The 22647-nt window shown below is 46.3% G+C and overlaps 1 protein-coding gene across 4 annotated transcripts in view; it reads left to right on the top strand.

Moving 5' to 3' along the window:
• TMEM40 (transmembrane protein 40) overlaps nt 1-19107 on the top strand; it is a 32657-nt gene extending 13550 nt beyond the window's left edge. For 2 of the 4 annotated variants that reach the window (XM_059663639.1, XM_059663638.1), the window contains exons 2-12: nt 5689-5769; nt 6369-6506; nt 9142-9231; nt 11090-11143; nt 13674-13709; nt 14082-14114; nt 14502-14552; nt 17389-17460; nt 17547-17621; nt 18133-18195; nt 18960-19107. In XM_059663639.1, coding sequence (XP_059519622.1) covers nt 5697-5769; nt 6369-6506; nt 9142-9231; nt 11090-11143; nt 13674-13709; nt 14082-14114; nt 14502-14552; nt 17389-17460; nt 17547-17621; nt 18133-18195; nt 18960-18979 — 705 coding nt within the window. In that variant the 5' untranslated portion in view covers nt 5689-5696 and the 3' untranslated portion in view covers nt 18980-19107. The remainder of the gene's footprint in view (nt 1-5688; nt 5770-6368; nt 6507-9141; nt 9232-11089; nt 11144-13673; nt 13710-14081; nt 14115-14501; nt 14553-17388; nt 17461-17546; nt 17622-18132; nt 18196-18959) is intronic. The other 2 variants (XM_059663640.1, XM_059663641.1) reach the window with 2 other exon arrangements.
• The last annotated feature ends 3540 nt before the right edge of the window (nt 19108-22647 follow it).

Below are 22647 nucleotides of genomic sequence, written 5' to 3'. Positions count from 1 at the left end.
TAGCTCAGTGAGCCCAATATTGGACTTCTAACCTACAGAACTGTGAGACGCTAAATTTGTGTTGTTGTTTTCAGCCTCTAAGTTTGTGGGAATCTGTTACCGAAACAATAGAAAACTCGTGGGAAGCTGAACCAGCTCTAAGATGACCTTTGTTCTCAGCAAAGGTACAAGTCTCTAGGGCAAGATCTTCTGGACAAGAAGAGCAGGAATTGCTGAGGAACCAAAGTGCAGAGCAGACAGTGGCCAGGAACTGAAATGAGAAGAACTGCCTCTTCAGGGACCTGTGTCAGGGCAAACCAAAGCCAGCTGACCTGGCTTTTGTGTCACACATGTCACAAGTCAGATTCCTGGGAGGGAGAGGCTGATGATCTAACCTGGGTGAAGGGCAGGGACCCCTCCAGAATTTCCATATCAAAGGAGCATAGGAAGGGAACACAATCCATTTGGGGGGTGCTGGCCCTGGATCTGTGTCTGCCTGACCAGCCTATGTTTGAAATTAGGGTGCATGCTTGTTTGGGAGGTGTGGGACACCGGAGGAGATTATTGGGGGCTCTAACTTGCCTCCTTGGTGTAATTGCCAGAGGAAAGGAGCTTCGATGTCCAGTGGGCAAAACCAGCAAGCACCCCCTCTCTGTCAGCTCTGTTCCCTCCCAGCTATTTCTGCTTCCCGTGTCCCCAACCCTAGTTCCTGCCTGGGCTTGTTGAACTGACCTGGCCCTGCATGTGTGGCCCTTAGGAACGTTCCTCACAGTTCACCTGCAGGAACACTTGGCCGTTAGCCAGGCATTCAAGGCCCAGGACTACTCCCCAGCCTCAGGGGATTCCTACCCTTTCAACTGCCCTCCGCCACCCACCCCCTCCACTGATCTTTCTCCCACTCTGCCTTTTGCCACCTGTTGAAATCCAACTCAAGCTTAGTTGCCTCAGCCCCCTCCTCCAGGGAGAGACACCAGGGAAAGATAAGCAGCCCTTGAATGAAGAGGCAGGGTTCTGGAGCCAGCCTTGCCCCTGAGTTGCTATGTGACCTTGTGCAAGTTCCTCTATTTCTTGATCGCAGTTCCCCCATTTGTAAAATAGGACAATAATCCCCACCCTTTCTGCCTCCCTCCTGATTAGTATGAGGATTGAGTGAGCTGGGCAGGAAAAGGGCTGTGAGGCTGTCTCCTACTATCCCTCCCACTCTGGGCCCAGGCCCTTATGACAGCAGGAACTTAGGAAATACTGGGCTGGATTGAAGGGGAAAATCCGGTTTAGCAAGACCTGTGGATGCAGAGGACCTGGCACCACCAGTGACTCAGCAGGGCTGGGCTTTTGGAGAAAAGTGTTAGAAAATGAGTCTATTTCCTTGTAGGATCAGCCTCAAATGTGGGGCCACCTGAGATGCCTCTAACCAGGGCTAGGGATGGGGGTTCTCTGTCAGGGCAGGGGTCATCTGTAAGCTGGGAGACCTTGGACAAGTCACTTTGTCCATCTCAACCTAAGGTTTTCCTGCATAAAACAAATAAGACTTGCATGAATAAAATTGGATCGCAGGGAACGCGCCATGTTTCTTTTCCTCTTCCTGCTTTCTTCTTTCTTCACTTCTCTGTCAACTGTCAATGGTTGTCCTTCTTGGCTCCAAGTCGCATGCACTGAACTTGAGTTTTCCGAAGCCCCTCCCAGCAATCCCTCTGCCAGCACCTGATGTTCCACCACGAGTCCTCTGTCCTTTGTGTTAAGCAATGCCTTGCCCATTGATCCCTGAGTTTTAAGTTATAAAAATTCTATGCCTTTGCCGGTATGGCTCCATTGGTTGAGCGTCGTCCCGTGCACTAAAAGGTCGCTGGTTTGATTTCCAGTCAGGGCACATACCCAGGTTGTGGATTCGGCCCCTGGCCAAAGATGTTTCTGTCTTTCTCCCCCTCTCCCTTCCTCTCTCTCTAAAACCAATAAAACATAGTTAGAATTTATGTCTATAAATTCTATCTATCCTTTCTCATAGCAGAAATAAGGGTGAAGGGAGGGTGGGGCAAGGATAGCTCCTACCATTTCCCCTCTCCTGATGGATCAGTGTGCTGAAGAACTGCCCACGGAAGTGAACTTGGCTCTGAGGACACTTCCACCAGACGCTAAATATAAGCCAAGTCAGCCTCACTTGTATAACACTCCCATGACTGTTAGTGGCTTCTTTCCTGGTCAGATGACAGGGGCCTGGGACGAGGTGCCAGCATTAGTCCTTCCAGCCCTCAAGATGGACCAAACAACTACTGTTGCTCAGTCACTTACTAGCTACATGGCTCTGGGGAAGTTTCTTAGTGTCTCTCTGCCTCAATGTTCTTAACCTATAAAATGGGCACAACCATGGTGAGCCGTCCTAGGGTTGTGGTGAGGAATACAAGTTAATACACGTAGCATGCTTAGATCGTGGCCTGGCAGATAGTAAGCATTTATTGTTATTGTCATCATCATCATCATCATCATCATTTCTGGTTTCTGTCAGGCCCTGTGCAGGGTTCGGTGACACGTAAATAAGTCAGCCTGAGTCTCTAACCCTGGCGGGATTCATGATCCAGTAGAAGAGACACACCCTGGGTGTGTCAGACCCTCTGCGGAGCCCTGGGCACAGATCTGAAGGTGAATAGGAACGGTGGCTCCCGGAGTTTTGCAACTAGATGCCCTACCTTGAAGAGGAGTCTGGTATAAGGCAAAGTTGATTATGGCTCGAGAATGATGTGTTGGGGGATGCAATGGGGGTGTTCTCTGGGCCTCCTCCAAATCCCACTCTTCTTTAAAGATGCTTCCTGCCAACTGTTTCCCATGTGGTCCATGGCGCCCTGCGCTCTGTGTCTTTGCACATTGTTCCCTCTGGCCCTTCCAACTCACCCCCAGCTTTCCTTGACTGACTCTAATCTGATTTGGCCCCTGGGTTCCAACAGCCCCCAGGTCTACCTTGAAATTCCTTGAGGAAAGTGCTGCAACTTGTTCACCACTGTTTCCCCAGTGCTAGCTTACAGTAGGTGCTCAATTAGTGTTGGAATGTGTTTCTGTCAGAATTGTATTTAGCTAAAAATAACAAAAATCCTTAATAGAGGCTTCAGTGAAATGAGGTTTATTTGTTTCAAATAACAAGAAAGCAAGCAGCTGTGAGCAAGGGCTCAGTTTGCTTTGGCTTTTCCTCAAGGTCACAAGATGGCCCCTGTAGCTCCTGCCATCACAGTCATGTTCAGGGATGGAAGGAGAGGCAAGACATAACACCAGCCCTGTTGCCCTCTTTTGTAAGAGAAACTAAACCATTCCTGAACACCAACAAATTTCTGCTAACTTTTCATTAGTGAAAATTGGGTCACATGGCCATCCTCAGCTCTGAGAAAGACTGGAGAAATGAATATCTAACTGGAGTTGGAAGAACAAAATTGCAGCTTTGTTAGCAAGAAGTCCAAGGGTGGTGGGGGAAGAAGGGTGAATGGAGCAGGGGTCAGAAGGGAGCGTTCTGGTCAGGCAGCTAGCATGAGCCTTCATGAAGGAGGTGTTAATGGAGCTGTGCCTAGTCAGATACGATTCTGACAATAGGAAAATGGCATAGATAGGAGTCTAGAGGCCTGAAAATGCTGTGTGTGGCCAGGGACTGCCAAGTGACAGCTAGAGCAGGAAAGAGATGGGAACGGCTTGGTGAACTTCCGGTGTATTTGGCATCAGCCAGAGCTCTCTTCCTCCCATAGGTGCTCTAAATCTCTTCCTCCATTCTACCTGGAATTCCACATTAGAGATGACCTCAGCTAATGACCATGTACTGGGCACCTGCTATATACAAAGAGTTCTTTTCAAAACATAGATATGCCCTGGAGGTGTATGGTTATCAGTCATTCATTCCTGAATATTAATCAGTTTTATTGCCTAGTGACTTCCTAATGTTTAGCTGAATTCTGCCCTGCAAAATGGGAATTTTTATTCTAGAAAGAGGGTAACAGGAGAAGGGAGATGGGCAGGGCTGGGGCTGGACACTGATTGTCTGAGGGTCATCAAAGGCCTGGAGAAGAGGGAACTCACATCTTCTGAGGCCTCTAAGGGCAGGCCCTGGCCATCTTTCCTCCCTAAGCCTCTGCCATCACTGGTTCACAGTTGTGATAAATAGAACGTAGAGAAAGGAACTGCCTTACCCAAGGTCACCCCATGCACAGGTGACAGAAGTGGAGTTGGACCCTGGTCAGACCGACCCCAAAGCACATGCTCTTGCCACTGTACAAATACTGTCTTTTTGCTCCCACCCAGCTCCTCCGTCTTAACAATAATCATCTCAGCTGGCGTTTATTCAACATTTGCTCTGTACCAAGCATTGTTCTAAGTGCCTCGTGTGTTTTAGCTCATGCTCTTTCTATGAAGCAAGCACTATTATCAGGAACCTGAGGCACAGCAAGAGGTTCGGTAACATGCTCAGCTCCCACAGCTGGAAGTGTCAGGATTCACACCCAGCTGGTCCAGCTTTGAGACACAGGGAAAGATATTGCCTTGCCAAGGTCTTGTGGTGGGTTAAGAGTAGATTCTCTGACCTGGCTGGCATGGTTGAACATCGACCTATGAACCAAGCGGTCACAGTTCAATTCCGTGGTCAGGGCACATGCCTGGGTTGTGGGCTCAATCCCCAGTGTGGGGCATGCAGGAGGCAGCTGATTAATGATCCTCTCTCGCCATTGATGTTTCTATCTCTCTCTCTCTCTCCTTTCCTCTCTGAAATAAACTAAAAAAAAAATTTTTTTTTAAAAGAGTAGATTCTCTGCTAAAACAAAAGCAACTCAAACTCATAGACACAGAGAAAAGATAGGTGGTTGCCAGAGGTGGGGGTGGGGTGGAGGTGGGAAAAGATTTAAATATCCATTGTCTAGAAACTACAATTCAAATATGAGGACTAATTAATCCCATTTCCTACCTGACCAGTTTGTGATCAGGCTCAGATGGAATTATAGACACATAGCCCTTTGGAAAACTGTTAGGTGCTATACTAATATAAGGCAGTATGTTACATTTTTAAGTAATGAAAAATTATTGGTTATTTTATTATGACAATAGCACTACTGTTAAAAATTTAGAAGATTCAAAGTAAAAATAAGAAACTAAAAATATGTATGATAACACCACCCAGAGAGAACCACAATTTATATTTTGATATCGCTCCAACAACTACTGACTGATGGTCATGCTTGTTTATTTGGATCCTCACCCCTGCCCTCCAACTACCCAACAGGATTATTTTGAAGCAAGTCCAAGACATAATATAACTTTATTATAAATATTTCAGTATTTATCTCTAAACTTAAGGATACTTTAAATAAATATAACCTCATTATAAATATCACACCTAAAAATTACTAGCAGAGGATGTTCATAATGGGGAAGCTATGCATGTATGGAGATGGGAGGAATATGGGAAATCTCTGTACCTTCCACTCAATTTTACTGTGAACTTAAAACTGCTTAAATACTAAAGCCTGTTTTTTAAAAGTAAATAAGTTTTTATATTGTCAAAAGATGATCATTATCCAAATTTCCCTAATTGTATTTTTCTTTTTTTGTAAGTTGTTTCTCTTTTTAAATTGAGTATTTTTCCTTTTCTTATTTATTTGCCAAGCTCTCTCTGTATTAAGGATATTAACTACTTGTTATGGATTATTAATTACAAGTGATATTAATTCCTTGTTATTGTTATTCCTCCAGGGAAGGCAATGGAGACTTCAGGATCCTCCTCCCAGACTCCAGACCACAGTCAAGTCCACGGAAATACAGAAGATGTCGTCTGTATGTCTGCCTTCTCTGATCCTCTGGGCAAAGCCTCATGGGAGGTGGAGTCCAGCAATGAATGGGTAGAACAGAGGACGGCCCTGCTTAGCTCAGGTGGTACAATGGCTCAAGTCACAGTTGAAACCTCTAAAGAAGTTTTACACACATGCACACATACATATGTGCTTGGCCCAGTCTGTCCTCCAGCACTTCCGAGCTGCGGGAACCCTCAGCTGCTCCCCAACTCTCTAAGTGTCTCTGTGGGCTTGGGCTGGCACTAGGGAGAGCCCCAGCATAGGAGATAGGAAGATAGGGCTTAATCTGATCCCACCTGCCCTGAAATTTACAGAGAATCTTCAATTGGTAACTACTTACTAGTATCCAGTCTAGTGGTCTCAGAGCAGGACAGGGCCCTTAGAAGCCCCAGTCTGGGCTCCATATTTAGAGAAATTTCTGCGTTGGGCCTTCTTAGGACCCTGGGGCCTCTGGGAAGAGTATCCTGGAGAAACCAGCCCCTCCTGGCTCCCCACATCTAGAGAGACCCCTGAGGAGGCCTTGGTGGTCCCTGGGGTGGGACGGGCGGGAAACACTCATCCTTGCCTGTGTGTTCCTCCCAGATGGAGAGACAGATTTCCACAAGCAAGACAGGGAGGCTGGACTCTCTCCTCAAAAACAGTATAAGAGAGACAAGTCTTCTTCCTCCTCCTCTTCATCTTCCTCTTCCTCCTCTTCATCCTCGTCCTCCTCTGCTTCAGGTACAGCAAAGATTTAAATGTACACGTACATAATCTTATATTATTCAAGAAAACCTTTACATGGGAAAACTATGCCCCATAATCCCCCACCTTGATACTTCAATTCTATTTGTCCACATTCCTTCCCAGAGCCCGCCTATCTGTACACACAACTTGTATACAGTTATACAGAATCGTATAGACAATTTCGCTCATGGTTTAACATTGTTTGCTGTCTCCTCCTCTGCATTTTGCCCTGCTATTCTGTCATATCTTGGCAGCTATTTCTCATGCCTCCCGGATAACCCCTCAAGTGGCTGCGTCTCATCTAAAGTAACATTTAGGTTTCCTAGGGACGGTCTGGTGCCGGAGTCAGTGCACCTGTCCGTCAAGCAGCCTGCCCGGGTTCAACTAACTAGCTATGTGACCTTGAATAAATCGCTTAACCCTGTATGCTTTGAGGTCCTAATCTCTAAGATAGGGATGGCAAAAAAAAAGTTGTTACCTCATAGGATTCTTATGACGATAACATTTTTCACATGTGTAACATCTTAGCACCTAGCACATAGTAAAAGCCCAAAAAGGAACTATTATTGTTAAGATCCACCCCACCTTACCACCAACTTATCCCATTCATGAGCATCCTTGCTCAAAAGCTTTTGCTTTCATTTATTTATTTATTCATTTATTTATTTTTAAATTGAGGGTCATGGCGTTTGATTATATAGTTATTTACAGTTTACATACTATATCTATTAGAAACTTTAAATAGGTAGGATTAGGTTTAAGTAAATTAAAAGCTGCCGGTTTGAAATGCTTCCTTAAAATTCGTGGGCTGCTCCCCCCCGCCCCCCGCCTCTTGTGCCTCCCTTGTAGCCCCATCTTTCCCTCACGCTGGAGTGGAAATTCCATACCCTTTTTCTCCCACAGACCACCATTGCTTTTGCTTTTTTAGTATTTCATACAAATCATGTCCTAAGTATTGCTCCCCCACAAGTACTTTAGTGGGTTTAGAGAAATAAGTGTCTCTATTTGAGTCTTGATTACAAATTATCACATTATTCTCTGATAAACAGCAGAATGTTCTTTCACTTTTATTCTTCTGATTCAAAATGTAAGGCTGAGTTTATAGCAGCAGCAGCAGCAACATCATAGCTAACATGTGTTGATGCTGCTGACCTACGTGCCGGCTACTGTTCTGAGCACTGTAATAACTCAATTAATTCTCATAGCAATCCATTAAGGGAGGTACTGTTATTGTTACCATTTTACAGATGAGGAAACTGAGGCACAGGCTGACTGCCCTGCTGGGAGAGGGCTCAGTAACCTGGGATTCCCTGGAGGTCTTTCTGGGCCTGAGGAGCCTAAGGATTAGCCCTGGTCTATTCCTCCTCAATCAGACCTCCTGATCTGTTGTACATAGTGGGCCTGGGTCTGAGATATTATTTGATGAAAGCAATCTGAGGCTAACTTTGTAAAAATGTTTGCAAAGCCCTGGCACCCTAGACCTATGTCCTCATGTTGCAAATGATGAGACTGAGGCTTAAGGCCACAAAATCCGTGCTTATTTCAGCGGACAGAAGAGAGACAATGGTTAGTGGGTCCAGTGGGTTTGTGCGCAGCCAGTCTCCTCATGGGTCTGGAAAGGAAACCACCGCCCTTATTAAACGTACACAAACCCACCCACTAAGGGCTTTAGCTCTGGAAGAAGGGCTTCCAGGTGCAGGGGACTCTTGCCAGGGGGACTCTGTCCCTGTGTTTCTCCTTTGTGGTGGGAGGGGACATTCTGTGTCCTGATTCTGGTTGCCCCTTAGGGGGTGCTGCTCCCACACTAATGTCCCTCAAGCGTGGCCATAAAGCACTTCCCTCCTGTCTCCACAGCGCACGTGGGATTGGCTGTGGTTAGCAAAACTGAACACTAAGAGAAAGCAATTAACACAGAAGCACACAGGGACAGACTGATATTCAGGATCCTGGTGTCTGACCCACAGTGACTGGCCTGCTGCTGGGAGTCAGACCATGCCCATCCTTCAGGCTCAGATGGTGACCTCAAGGCCCCCAGCCCCATCGGCTCACTGTAGCCCCCAGTCTTCTTCCAGGCCCAGGACCCTAACTGATAGTCGTACACCCAGCACTGTTCTCCCTACATCTTTTTGTTCTTAATGTAGCCTGTTACTTTTTTAATTAAAATTTTTATTGTGAAAGATTACCCATAGGCACATTTTTAAAAAATATATTTTTATTGATTTCAGAGAGGAAGGGAGAGGGAGAGAGAGAGAGAAACATCACTGATGTGAGAGAATCACTGATTGGCTGCCTCCTGCATGTCCCACACTGGGGACCGACCCACAACCCTGACCAGGAATCGAATCGTGACCTCCTAGTTCATAGGTCAATGCTCAACCACTGAGCCACACCAGCTGGGCACCCATAGACACGTTGTACAAAATGTGGAACATGTAAAGATATAGGAAGAAGAAGAAAAAGATCATCCTTTGCTCTGTCTCCCAGAAATAATCACTAAAAACACGTTAGTCTATTTTTCCCAGACCACACTCCTCACAAAAACTAAATTCTGAGGATGAACAACAGAACAATGTATTCTAGGCTCCTTTCAGGCTGAGGTTCTCCTACAACTTGTGTTTGTTCCATGCAGAGAGCAGTGATGAGGACCAGCACCCCAGAAAAACCAGAAAACATCGGCAGAGTCGGGGGGCTGGACACTCCCACAGGGGCGGCTCACCGGGTAGGCAACAGGCCTTAACCATTTCTCCTTTTCCCACTCGGCTCACTGTTGAGTTTCTCCCTGGGCCTGAGCATGTCTGTGTGAAGATGTTCCTAGCAGCATTGTTTATAGTTGGGAAACAACCTAATGTCCACCAACTGCAGAACAGGTCAGTGATGCCACATCCTGTCCCGGTTAGAGCTCTCTGTTCTTTATATCGCTCTGAAGTGAAAAAGAAAGATGTCAAATCATATCATCAGTTTGACCGCATATACGCTTTGTACAATTTCACTCATGTGTGGCTACAAAAAAGACTGGAAGGAAAAATACCCAAATGCTAATAGTGGTTATCTCTGGGTAGTTAAATTATGGGTGATTTGCTAGGGTCCAACCCCAGCAGGTCCAGGGGTCCCCAAAGGTGTGGATGGAGTCGGTGAAGAAGGAATGACACAGAGGCAGCGTTCAGGTGATCATCATAGCCAGGTTCTCTTGTCAGGGTCTCCAGCCAGGTTCTGTAGCCAGTTCTCCTGCTAGGTTCTCCAGCCAGGTTCTGTCCAGGTTCTTCAGCCAGGTTCAGTCACCAGGTTCTAGTCAGGTTCTCTTGCCATGTTCTATAGCCAGGTTCTGTCTCTAGGTTCTTCAGCCAGGTTCTCTCGCTAGGTTCTGTCTCTAGGTTCTGTCTCCAGTTTCTGTCCAGGATCTTTTGCCATGTTCTCTCCAGCGAAGTTCTTCTGTCTCTAGGTTCTGTGTAGGTTCTGTGTCTAAGTTCTGTGTCCTGTTGTCTTGTTACATCTGTATTTATACCAGTTGATTCCAATCCTATCAATCTCTATTCCAAAGGTTAGGACGTTTCTTATCTCCATTCCAGGGAGTAAAGATTATGTAGTTTAAGCATGATTGTTCGTAGTTAAAGTGATTAATTACCCGCCTAGCACTTAGTTAAGGGGTTTTATTCCCTCCCTAACTTCAGGGGAAAATCCTTACCCGGGGAAACAACCTTTCTCAGAGAGGTGACCCTGGTTAAAACACATAGTGCCAAGAAGGTGAGCAAACATATTAAGAACAGTATGCCATATATGCCAGGTCCCTTGAAACAGCAAGGATGGACCGGCTCCCGGCAGTGATTTTTATTTTCTCTTATTGGAACTATTCTATATTCTATAGTATAAATATTTGACAATGAGCATGTTTTATTTTTTAACAACGGAAAAATAATTTTGCAAAAAAAAGATAAATTTCAGCCCAAATGGATCATGGGAAGAAAAGAGCATGGGGTAAGAGCCTGTATGAACCTAGTACAAATCCTGGCACACAGGAGTTGTCTAATAAATGCTGCCCATGAAGCTGGAGTTGAGCTCTGGATTCTGTTTCTGGAGATAAGAACGATTAGGATTGTGGGCTTTGGTGATAGGCCTGAGTTTGAATCCTGGACTTGTCACTGACCATGTGAACTTCAGGAAATAGCCCTGAGCCTCAGTTTCCTATCTGTAAAATGGGGGAGGAAAAGGGACTACTACCTCCTTCCTAGGATTTCCAGGAGGATCAAATGAACTATTAAATATAAAGTACTTCATGCAGTGTTGGTACATTTATTAAGTGCTCAGTAAGTAGCAACTGTTATTACTGACTTTCAACAAGGCCTCTCAGACCTCCAGTTCTTTCTTAGTAAATGAACACAGTCACCTCTGGGTGTGCTGGGGAAGTGGGGGCATACCACAGAGTAAAGGGGAAGCGCTTGCTAGGCTGTCTTGCCTCTTGACTACCGCCCAGCTTACCCCCAGCACAAGACTTTTTAAGGGTTCATGCGGGTGCGAGATGGAAGCTGCCCTGGGCTGCCTCTCCCGGGAAGAACTGACTAGGGGGGTTTGTCTCCACCCAGGTGCTGAGCATGGGGAGCCTGAACTTTTGAAGGATGAGCTTCAACTCTACAGAGGTAATCGATTGTCCAGTGACTTTGGGAAAAACAGAATTAGACAAAGGACAGGAGGGCCTAGGGGTTTGCTGGGCAGAAACGAGATCATGTGTATTTCATGAGCTAAAAAGTTGTGGGCAGATGCAGAAAATGTGGTAAAGTGAGTTATAACGCTGGCAGATGGAGATGGGCAAGCATTCTGCACCGTGACACTGTCCTGGGCTCTCTTCTGAGCTATAACCTTGACTTGGCCGATTTCCCAACCTTTCTGGGCCTCAGCTTCCCAACCAGCAACACGAGACATGATCAGCACTCTCTCGTGGAACACTTGGCTGTTTACGCCGGCAAGAGAAAATTAAAAACCTGGACTCTACAAGACTCATATTATGGAATAACTGTCTCCGAGCATCACGATTATTACAGCAAGACCTAAGTATTATGGCCATTTGCTTCATAGAACTCTGATGAAAAGGAGGAATTTATAGAAATGAACCAGTTTGCCAAAAAGCCTGACTAATGCACGTGGCCAGATAAGAAAACCTCCTTAACTTTGTTTCATCCAACATTTCTATGATCTACTTAGTGTTTTAACTCCTGATAATGACCCAAGAAAACACTTACGTACAGATTCGAAGAAATGTAAATGAAATATTTTGATGTTCTGCAGCAAGATATTACCAATGACTGCTTCTGGGTGGTAGCAATGTGGGCAATCTTTATGCTTTTTTTTTGTTTATCTGAATTTTGTATTTATTTTTAAACAAAACCAAGTATTATATAGTTTTTAAAAATGCTTTTAATTACCCAATTATGAAAGAAAGATTTCATTGGGTGTGAAATGAGAGAAACTGATATTTATGTATATTTTTAAATATGTTTTCCATCATAAAAGTAATTCATATTTACTGTAGCTAATGTAGATATTGTCATGTATTTGTGAATTATTTCCTCCCCATACTCCCACCCCAAGGCACTGAAGGTCCTCAGTAAATTACACTGTTGGAGTCTCATTTCGTGGCATTCTTGGTACATTCTCTGTACCCTTGGTGCTGGCCACTCTTTGGTCACTTGTAGATAGTGTTCTCATTTGCATATTCACCCTAAGGACAGCTGAGCATGCTGAATGTTTATTGCCATGTGCTGAGTGCCCCCTTCTGGTGTCTGTGTCCTGGGGCTGACCTAAAAGACAGGAAGTACTCAGGAGTGGGGGCTCTCAGTGGTGGTGGTGGTGGTAGTGGTGGTGGTGGTGGTAGTGGAATTGGTTACAAGTCTTTCTCTGACTCTTAGTTTGGCACTTTTTATCCAAGTTAACAGGAATTGCTCCCGAAGTGGAGATAGCATGGGAGGAAGAACAAGCAAAATCATCAGGGCACCAACACAGACCCCCTCCCTCTTTAGTACCTTATTAAAAGTCCTACCTGTCCTTGAGGGGGAGAAGGTGATGGGCTAGGAGAGCGGTCACCAGAAACTAGAATAGGCACCAAGAACTAGAAGGCAAATGGGTGAGAAGGTCACCGCAGACCTTAATGGTGAGGCTGCAACTCAGGGCGGTATGTAGGGCTCATTTCACCCAGACAAGGGGCTTGACGCTCGGGGTTGCGGCGGGGTCGGGGAGGTTTGGAGCTGGGACTCCCATGTACAACCCAGCATAGCTCCCAGGAGTTCAGGGCCTGGTGGGGCTGGGGCCTTGTGGCTACATGTCATCACCTAGATCTAGATCATCATGAACAGGCATAGGTTGTAAACTGGTGACTCCTGTGTGTGCAGATGTGTTTTATTTGGCTCACAGAGTATTTTTCTTTTTTTTCTACAAACCCTTGTGTCGAGGGCTGACTTTCATTGGTCGAAGCGAGGGAGCTGCTCTGCTATGTACAAAGCTCATAGAGTGTTTCTAAAAATTATAATTAATGCATTTCATCAATTCTGCAACCCACATTTTTTCACATTTGGACATATCTGAATGCATCATAAAAACACTGGTAACTTGCAGTGATAATTAGCAGTGGTTTTCCTTACATAGTAACATAGAAAAAAATGTCATGTCTCACAAACTCTCTGATTTGCTAAAATACAAGAGTTGCCAACCTTTTTTATAATCAAGAAGTTTATGTAAAAACCTGGATTTCTGGCTTCTCCTGGGAAGGTGGAAGACCTGTAACATTGGGCAGGCATTCCTGCAGCAGCTTTAGTGGCTGGTGGGTGGTGACTGACCCTCTAGATCAGTGGTTCTCAACCTGTGGGTCGTGACCCCTTTGGCGGTCGAACGACCCTTTCACAGGGGTCGCCTAAGACCATCCTGCATATCAGATATTTACATTACGATTCATAACAGTAGCAACATGACAGTTATGAAGTAGCAACGAAAATAATTTTATGGTTGGGTCACAATATGAGGAACTGTATTTAAAGGGCCAGAAGGTTGAGAACCACTGCTCTAGATGGACTAGGAACCCCCAGCTCGCTCCAGTCCCCACGTAACCCACTCAGATCAAACGGAAAGTCTCTGGATGAGGATAATGGACCTGTGATCATGGATTTTCCTTCTGTGCAGGTGCTCCTGGGGAGGTGGTGCCCTCTGGAGAGTCAGGTGAGTGTCTAGTTTCGGGAGAGCGTTGGTCGGTGCTGGTGTTGAATGAGGTCTGGGCATTGCCAACTGTTATCAGGGTTCATGGCTGTAACACAGGGACTCCAAGTCCACTTGGGGGCCTGGGGTTCTGACCGGGGCTCAGCAAGCAGCAGGGCTGGCTGTGGCATGAGGCAGGGAGCCAGTGGAGATCAGAAAGGAGGTCCAAAAGAGGCAAAGAGGTTATAACCAGCAATGGACTGATAGAAAGAGCTGCTGGGCATGGACAATTTGACAGGAGCATTTTCACAGGCCACCGATGGCCTTCCCTAGGGTGCAGGCCGCTGGTAGGGACCCAGGCTGGGCTGGGCACTAATGCTGAGTTCTAACTTCCAGGGCTCCGAAGGAGAGGCTCAGACCCAGCAAGTGGTAAGTACTCAAGCCCCAAGAGGAGAGCAGAAGGCGGCCTGAATCCCAGGGGGTGGGAGAGATCACAGCCATCCTGGGAAGGTGGGCCAGTCCCAGCAGGGATGCCATCACCAGCCAGGGTGTCGCCCAACGATTCAGGAAGGGGACCTCCAAGCTCAGGGGACATGGAATAGAGCATAGACTCAGGCCTGTGGAGGTAGGAGGGGTAAGTGGGGGTTCCAACGACAGCCTTCCCCTCCTTCACATCTTGGCCCTGATGGGTCCTGCAGGGTGTGTCCTCTGACTCAGGAAAAAGAAGCCAAGAGAGCCCTTCTCAGTGAGGCGGGAAAGAGAAAACCCCACCTGCCATCCTGTGTCAAAGCTAAACACTGATTTCTTGTTCCTAAGGAGAAATGGAGGAGGTCTCTCAGTTAAGAAGACTGAATATAAAGAAAGATGGTAAGGAAATGAATGTTCCAAAGCTGCTTCTCCTTGTCTTGTCCAGATTTCTATGGGTGGAAAGGCAGCTGGTGCCCTAGAACAGCAGTGATCATAGCCCACCCCTGTCGTTTGCAAACTCCCCAGCTTCAAATCACCTGGAGAAGGGGGGACAGTGATTCCCATTTTGCAGACATGGAAACTGAGGCTCAGGAATGGGGAGTGGTCTTGTAACTTGTGACCCGAGCTTTAACCCTGGACGTAAGCTGTTTCTGCTGTACGTGGAGTTACTAGGATGACAAATGCCCTCCAGACACAGCTGGGCTGAGGAAGCTGTGAGTTTAGGTTAGACTAGCTCTAGAGAAGGGGTGATAAGGACCAGAGGGGCCTCCTCCATTCCAGGCCTGGAATCTGGGGACGCTTCAAGGAGGAGGGAGACCATGATTTTTTATTAAGTAAATGGCAGTTGCTCTAGAAACATTTTGAGTTGTTGCAAAAGCCCACCTTCAGGGAGTGGAGACTTGGGTCCACGCCCTTGCTCTGCCTTTGTCCATCGAGATGATCAGAGCATGCCGTTTAATTTTCCCGGCTAAAAGAGGAGCCTTGTCTGGGATTCCCTAAGCGCAGAACATGTCTGAGTTGCTTCAGGACATGCATTATACCCCAAAGTGGGAAGGTGAGTCCCCTTTCCACTCTCTTTCTTCTTAGAGTATGGTCGGAGACCCCATGCCATTAACACTGCCCTGACCCTTGTTCATGGCCCGTCAGACACACAGAGCAGTCTCTCCCTGTGAGCAGAGCCTTCTGCAGGCAGAGGGCTGGCTCGAACGTCACCGTCTTGCTTTGTGTGCCATGTGTGTGTGTGTGTGTGTGTGTGTGTGTGTGTGTGTGTGTGTTCTACACACAGCAAAATCTGGTAGTTTGGGGCATTTGAACTGTCTGTTCAAAGAACTGTTCCACAAAATAAAGTATTGCCATTTGTCTTATGCTTATTTTGATGAAATAATAATTATGGTTCTTAGAAGTGAACAATACTGCTGTTTTTGCTATTTTCTTTAGAGGAACAGAGCTCTACTAGTAAGTATATTTGGTAACATTTATGTTGAATTTTAAGATGCCCCTGGCTTTCTGAATGAAATTTAGGTGTTTATTTTGTTAAATTGAGATATAATTGACATACATTATATTAGTTTCAGATGTACTCCTCCTCCCTCCCCCCTGACTTCAGAGCAAAGAATGTCCTAGAAATATGCATCTTAATTTTTCCCCAGGAAAATAAAACCAGAAATACCCTTCTCCCCTTCCATTCATTTGCCTTCAAAATGCTCCTTGCCAGCAGTGACACGAAATAACACATTGCCTTTTACCATTTACAAACTTTCCCATGCAAGACCCCCATCTGTCCTATCGGTGACATAGGTATTGCTCTCCTCAGTATATCAGTGAGAACACTGAGGCTCAGAGAGGTCAGGACGCTTGTCCCAAGCTTCACAGCACACCAGTGGCTACACTGGACTAAACTAAGACACGTTCCTGGCAGCCTCAACACCCACTCAGGAAGCTGCCTCATTCCAGGCACCGTCTCTGCATTGTCTTCTCTTTTCCCTTTTCCTTTCTTTCTTCTTGAAATCTTTGTTTGCATCTCTTCTAATCACAGCCCCTGGAGTGGGCCAAAGCCCCTGTGTTCTCTCCTCTGATAATTCACACGGTGCCCGGCAAAGTGCCGGGGGGCCTCTTCCACAGACCACCCCTGAATTCCTGCCAGCCTCTCAGCTCCTCTCTCTCTCTCCTACGCTCCCTTCCGAACATTCCAGCCTGCATTTCCATTTCTGGGCACTAGGCCCACAGCGTGCACAGCGGTTCATGGGTAGGGATGTTTGGTACAACATAGGTGGTAACAGCAAACATCTGACATCAATAACTTCATCAGTGGGGGACTAGTTAAATAAACTAGGGTAACTTCATACCATGGAACCCTATACAGCCATCAAAAAGAACAGGACAGATCTATTTATGCTCTGAGATGGAAAGATGGCCCTGACCTATCAATGAGAGGGAAAAAGCAAATTATAGAGCAGCAGGTATAAAAATTGATCCTGCTTTTTTTTTTTTAATGTGTTTTACATATATGAGCCTGGAAAGATTTGGCAATCGCCACTCGGTTTTAAGGAGTAGGATTAGGGAGAGAATGGGGCAATGTGAAACTTTTAAATGTGAAACATTTGCATATCTTTACAGTTGTATACACATTCATTCCACAAACAACGTGTCAGCAGCTCTGCATGCCCGTGCTGCTTTGGTCAATGGGCACAATCTCCACCCGCCATCCTGCGGAGGGGGACAGAGAATAAACAGGGAAATGAAAACATAACCAGCTGAGTGGCGATAAGTGTTAGAAAAATAATAAAGTGAGATAAAGGCTGGAAAGGGTGGGGCTTGGGGTGCTGTTTTAGTTGGGCTGGTCAGGAGAAGTGTCTCTGAATAAAAGCTACACTTCAGCAGGGACAGGAATACTTTTAGTAATTAACCTAGCGGGTGTGCTCAGTGGTTAGAGCATTGGCCTGCGCACTGGAGGGTCTCTGATTCAATTCCCGGTCAAGGACGCCTACTTGAGGTGCAGGTCTGATCCCCACCCCCAGTCGGGGTGTGTTCAGGAGGCAACCAACCAATGTGTCTCTCTCACATTGATGTTTCCCTTTCTCTCTCCCACCCCTCCTTTTTCCCCTCCCCCCTCCTTTCCACTCTCTGAAATCAATGGAAAAAAATATCCTCACTCCTTGGGTGAGGATTTAAAAAAAGGAAAGAAAAGGAGGGAGAAAGAAGCAAATAGCAAATTCCCCACCTCCTGTCTTTACAGATGAGTTTTTCCACTTCGTCCTCCTCTGCTTTGCAATTGGGGCCTTGCTGGTGTGTTATCACTATTACGCAGGTGAGTGGGGGCTGTGGGAACAGTTGCTGGGGGGCTGGGGGTTCAGACCGGTAGGCTAACCATTCTCTCCCTGACTGTCCTTGCAGACTGGTTCATGTCCCTTGGGGTTGGCCTGCTCACCTTCGCCTCCCTGGAGACCGTTGGCATCTACTTCGGTCTGGGTAAGCATCCCCTTGCCCCACCCCCCCCCACCCCCCACCCAGACTCTTAGCGGGTGGTGGCTGGACCAGCCACAGGTGCTTGCCAAGGGCCAGAAAGCCACGACCTAAGCACTTTTTAAAGGTTTTTCTTATGCTCATGTTTTCCTCCTGACCGCTTTCAAGGTCAATGTGAGGTCTTTGGCAAAACTCTGTGGAAAAATGGGCAGCTCTGTAGAAACGCAACAAAAACAGTTGAAAGTGGCAAACAAACAGAAATCAGGCAGATGCTGAAAACAAGTTAGTTCATGGGGTTGGGTACTGCATTCTCCATTTCCTGGAACTGTTATTGCTGTTCGTGGCTGTTGTTTTTAATAATAACTCCAGTACTATTATCTATGCTGCCTGAAATTCCACCGTGAGAGCCTTGTTTGTGCGGCTTAAGCCTCGGTCCGCATGTGGGCGGAGGAGGGCTGACCCCAGGTCCCCTGAGGAGGCGCAGCGCTCAGTCACCTTTCTCTTCTTGTCGGGACAGTGTACCGGATCCACCGAGTCCTGCAAGGCTTCATCCCCCTCTTCCAGAAGCTCAGGCTGATCGGTAACTTTTACATTCTTCCCAAGTGCACTCTCTCTCTCCCAATCGGGGTCTTCTGTTGCCAGTGAGGCTTAACATATAGGAAAGAGCCACAGGGCCTGGAGTTGGGGCCTCGGTTCAATTCCTGCCTCTTCCGATTTACCAGCTCTGTTAGCCTCAGTTTCCTCAACTGAAAAATGGGTGTAATAACACCTACCGCACAAGGCTGAAAATCATGTGAGGAAGGGATGCAGACGTCCCTAAGTGGGAAACACTGTAGTAAAGTGAAGGGAGTCTGGGTGTTCCGTCATAGAACATTTCCCCAAACTCTACCTTCTCCGTGGTTTTATTGGCTTTATAGCACTGGGGGTGGGGTGGGCTTTTCTTATTTTGCATTTGTCGGATGAAACTGAGGCTCAGAGAGGTAGACTGACTTGCCCAGGGTCACACAGCTGGAGTGGCTGGGCTGAGCTAAAGGAGATCCTCTTGGATGACCAGCAGCTCTGTGTCTACTATTAAGTCTCAAAACTCACAGGCCGGGTGTGGGGGGGGGGGGGGGCGTTGAGGCGGGGGGCAGGGGCTTGTGTGTCTCTGGGCTGAGGATTTCCATCTTCCTTAAACCACAAAGGGGAAATTCATTGCAATGGCGGTGGATCATTGAGACCGAGGGCTTCTGGAGTGACTACATTATTCCAGCTGTGATGGGTCTTAAGCATCTGGAGTGATGGTGGGAATGAGGCCTGACTGTCTTCAGAATCCCATGCCATCCTATGGGCTTTTTCTTCCAGGGTTCAGGAGGACTGACTGAGGCCAGTGCCCGGCGGGCAGCCAGGCCCAGCCCTAGTGTGACCGGTGTGGCATCCGAAGCACAGAGCGACATTCTGGGAGACATGTGGGCAGGCCAGGCTAGAGCAATAAAGAGAGCTCTTTTCCTTCCACACGGTCTGAACATTGGCACCAGCCCTGGCAGAGGTATCCTCTGGGCAGTGTTGGCATGCAATCCAGCTGCCAGGATGGAAGGCAGAGGGAGGGTGAGGGACCTGAACCCTTCATGGTACCCGGATCAGCAGGAAGGTTCTGGGACATCACTGCTCTCAGGAAGCAGTAGGAGACTCCTGGGCCCTGCACGCTATAATCCGTCTGGGCTCTGGTTTCTTTCAAACCCCCAGGCTATCCTGTGTGCTCTCAGTTCCTACAGAGCCACCCCAGGACAGACTTACAGTCCACTGTCCTGAGACATGGAACCACCATGTCAGGTCCCCTGGGTAAACCTGACGTGGGTGATATATGGGGGACGAAACCACCGCATCTGGGCTCCATCATCACCTAGTGCCAGCTCTGCAGCCCTGGACTGCATCAAGATTTAAATAAACGTTTTCTTCTTTGTACTAAAAAGAGTCCGTGAAATATTTCGTTGGCTTTCTTGAGTTCAAGAATACATTTGGGGTCTTCTTTGACCCTGTTCTATTGAGTAAATCATAAAAGTAAAGCCTCTCATTTTAGGTCTAAGACTTCAATTGCATATGGGAGACAGGGTTGTGCAAACATTTTTATAAAAAAGATCTGGAGGCTGTTAGGCACTTTCATCTCGACAAAATCCATGGTAAATTTTGGTTGGATTAATGGAGGTACAGAGTCTAGATTGAAGGAGGTGATAGTGGGCCTACTTTACACTGCCAGGCCACACCAAAAGCATGTGTTCAGTTCTAGATTCATAGATTAAGAACAACAGTGACAAACTGAGAACATACAGAAGAGACCAGAGTGGAAATATAAAGATTGAAGAAACAAGAACTCTTCAATTTGCAGAAGAGAAAAGTGGGTGCCTTCATGGAACTCATAGACTCTGGAGGACACTTTCTCAAGTGGTTATGATGTTCTAAGTACAGTCACATACATTACCTGGCTTAATTCTCACAGCAACCATGAGATGTGTGAATCATCCCCATTTTGCAGATGGAAAAACAGAGTTTCAAAGAGGTTTCATAACTTGCTCAAGTTCTTGCAGGAAATAAGTGTCAGAGCTGCGAGTTTTTCTCAGTGATTCCCAGACTTTGAGATTTTAGAGTTGTAGAATATTTTTTTAAAGTGAGAGAGGGATGGGGGGGGGGGGGGAGGCATGAGTGGTTTGGGAGAAGTCAATGGGGAAAAAGGAGGACATATGTAATACTTTCAACAATAAAGATTACAAAAAAATAAAAGTGAGAGCGCTTCCAAATCTTTACCTTGCCAGTTGAGAACAATAAAAATAACCAAAAAGAAGTCAATCATCAGCATCATTTTATTAAAGAAAGGACAGGTTTGCATAAAAAGAAAAAAGCAGGGAAATGATCATCAGAAACAAAATGGTGTTTAAAATGAATAAACTAAGGTTTATGAAAATCTAACCATGAGTTCTTTTTCCTGAAATCACTGTGGTCTGGTGACAATTTTGTCTTTTGGAAACCGTGAGACTAGAGAATTCCAGCCCAGCTCTCACACCTCAAGGGATGAAAGCCTCACTACCTCCCAAAGCAACTCCTACTACAAGAATTTTTTACTCTTGTTCTAAGATACCTCTGTCAATGAAGCTTAGGGCATTCCTTCAGAAGACCAGCTGTCTGGCGCTCTGACCACCGAGAAAACCGGCCAGGGCAATCAATGTTCTTGATAGTCATGGCTGTGCGATCTCAATGCTCAGCTCTCACCTTGGCCCTACACCCATGCCTGTTGCACAGTCCTCCGGTTGTGTTCCTCTTCTTTAAGATTGCTTTGGTTGTTCTGGGTCCCTTGCATTTTCATACAAGTTTCAGGATCTACTTGTCAACTTCTGTGAAGAAGCTAATGAGCATGCTGATGGGATTGCATCTTTTACATTTTCATTAGAAAAAACATTGTCCCAGATCTCAGCTGTGAATCAACCACAGTTAATGTTTTGATTGTTTTCTGTGAGCCTTTTTAGTATGTGAATTCCTTTATGTTTACTTTGGGCCCTTTTTTTCTTTCACGTAGAATAGGCACTTTCCCATTACTACACACTCTCCATACACATCCTTTCCAGCCACTCTGTAATTAATACTTTACACAATAATCCTTCTATACTTAGTAAAAATATCAATGGCTACCATTTGTTCAGTACTTCTTACATGCTGGGTATGGAGCTAAGCACTTTGCACACATCATGTCACTGAATCCTCGTCGAAACCTTGTGAGGTAGCATCTGTCATGATCCCCATATTACAGAGGAGAAAACTAAGACAGGGGATGTTAGTTTCTGAGGTTTTGATTCCAAGCAATTGTGTACAACTTACTTTCTTCTAAAGGGAGCCTGGAATGCACAGATCAGATATTTATCAAATGCATAAATAGAATGCAAAGGTTCATAACAGAAATATGAACTTGCTGACTGAAGGACAGTGTAGTTAGCCTTCCCTGTCCTGGCCTCAGTTTCCCCGTCTGTATAGTGGGGATCACAGCAGTGCCCGGTTCACAGTGCCGTGGAGAGGATTAATGAGATGATTGCATCAGGTCAGTCTCTGGCACCTAGTAGATGCTCGGTAAGCAGAAGTTACTTGATTAGAGTAGGGACACACATCAGATACCTTACAGTCAAGCAGCAAAGTCAGCCACATGTTGGATAATGGGGAGTGGAGGAGAGGGGACCAGGAGAACTGAAGTCTAACCGAAGAGGGCAGCTGTGACCCAGCTGAGTGGTACCAGCCAGAGCCATCCAGGAAAACAGAACCACACCAGGTGTTTTAACAGAAAGATCTAATACAGTGGGGCCTTGACTTACAAGTTTAATTCGTTCCGAGATGGAGCTCGTTAACTCAAATTACTCTGTCAACTCAATGCAAAAAATTGGCGGAGAGACAGCTGGTATCTCAAAAAACTCATTAGCTGGGACACTGGTAAGTCAAAGCCCCACTGTAGAGGGAATGTGTTAAACAGGTACAGGAGGGCTGAAAAGGTGGAAGAGGACCACCGAGGTTTCACAGAGCCTCACAGAAGGAAGCAGTTACCACCTAGGGCTGGGGGACAAAGGAAAGGTTAGAACCAACAAGAGGGCCCTGCAGGGCTGGGACCCAGACCTCTGAGGAGGGGCACTGCCCATGGGTGCCGGTGTCTCTGAAGGGGGCCCTGATGAGGCTGGTGCTAGGAGTGCAGGACCAATGGTGTCAGACCTTCAATTTCTCAAAAGTATAAAACCCAGATTTTTAAAAAAATCCTCACCCAAGGATATGTTTTTATTGATGTTTTTGTTTGTTGTTTTTTTTCAGAGAGAGAGAGAGAGAGAGAGAGAGAGAGAGAGAGAGAGATGGATTGGTTGCCTGCCATACATGCCCCAACTGCAGATTGAACCTGTGACCTAGGTAAGTGCCCTGACCAGGAATTGTACCCACAACCTTTTGGTTCACAGAATCACACTCCGTTCAGCCAGGGAAAACCCATATATATATATTTTTTAATGTTGGCAACTAATTAAAAAAAATTTTC

The sequence above is a fragment of the Myotis daubentonii genome, chromosome 14, assembly GCF_963259705.1.
Source record: "Myotis daubentonii chromosome 14, mMyoDau2.1, whole genome shotgun sequence".
NCBI classification, from domain to species: Eukaryota; Metazoa; Chordata; class Mammalia; order Chiroptera; family Vespertilionidae; genus Myotis; species Myotis daubentonii.
The sequence above is the reverse complement of the archived record's forward strand: the minus strand, read 5'-3'. Positions and strand labels throughout refer to the sequence as shown.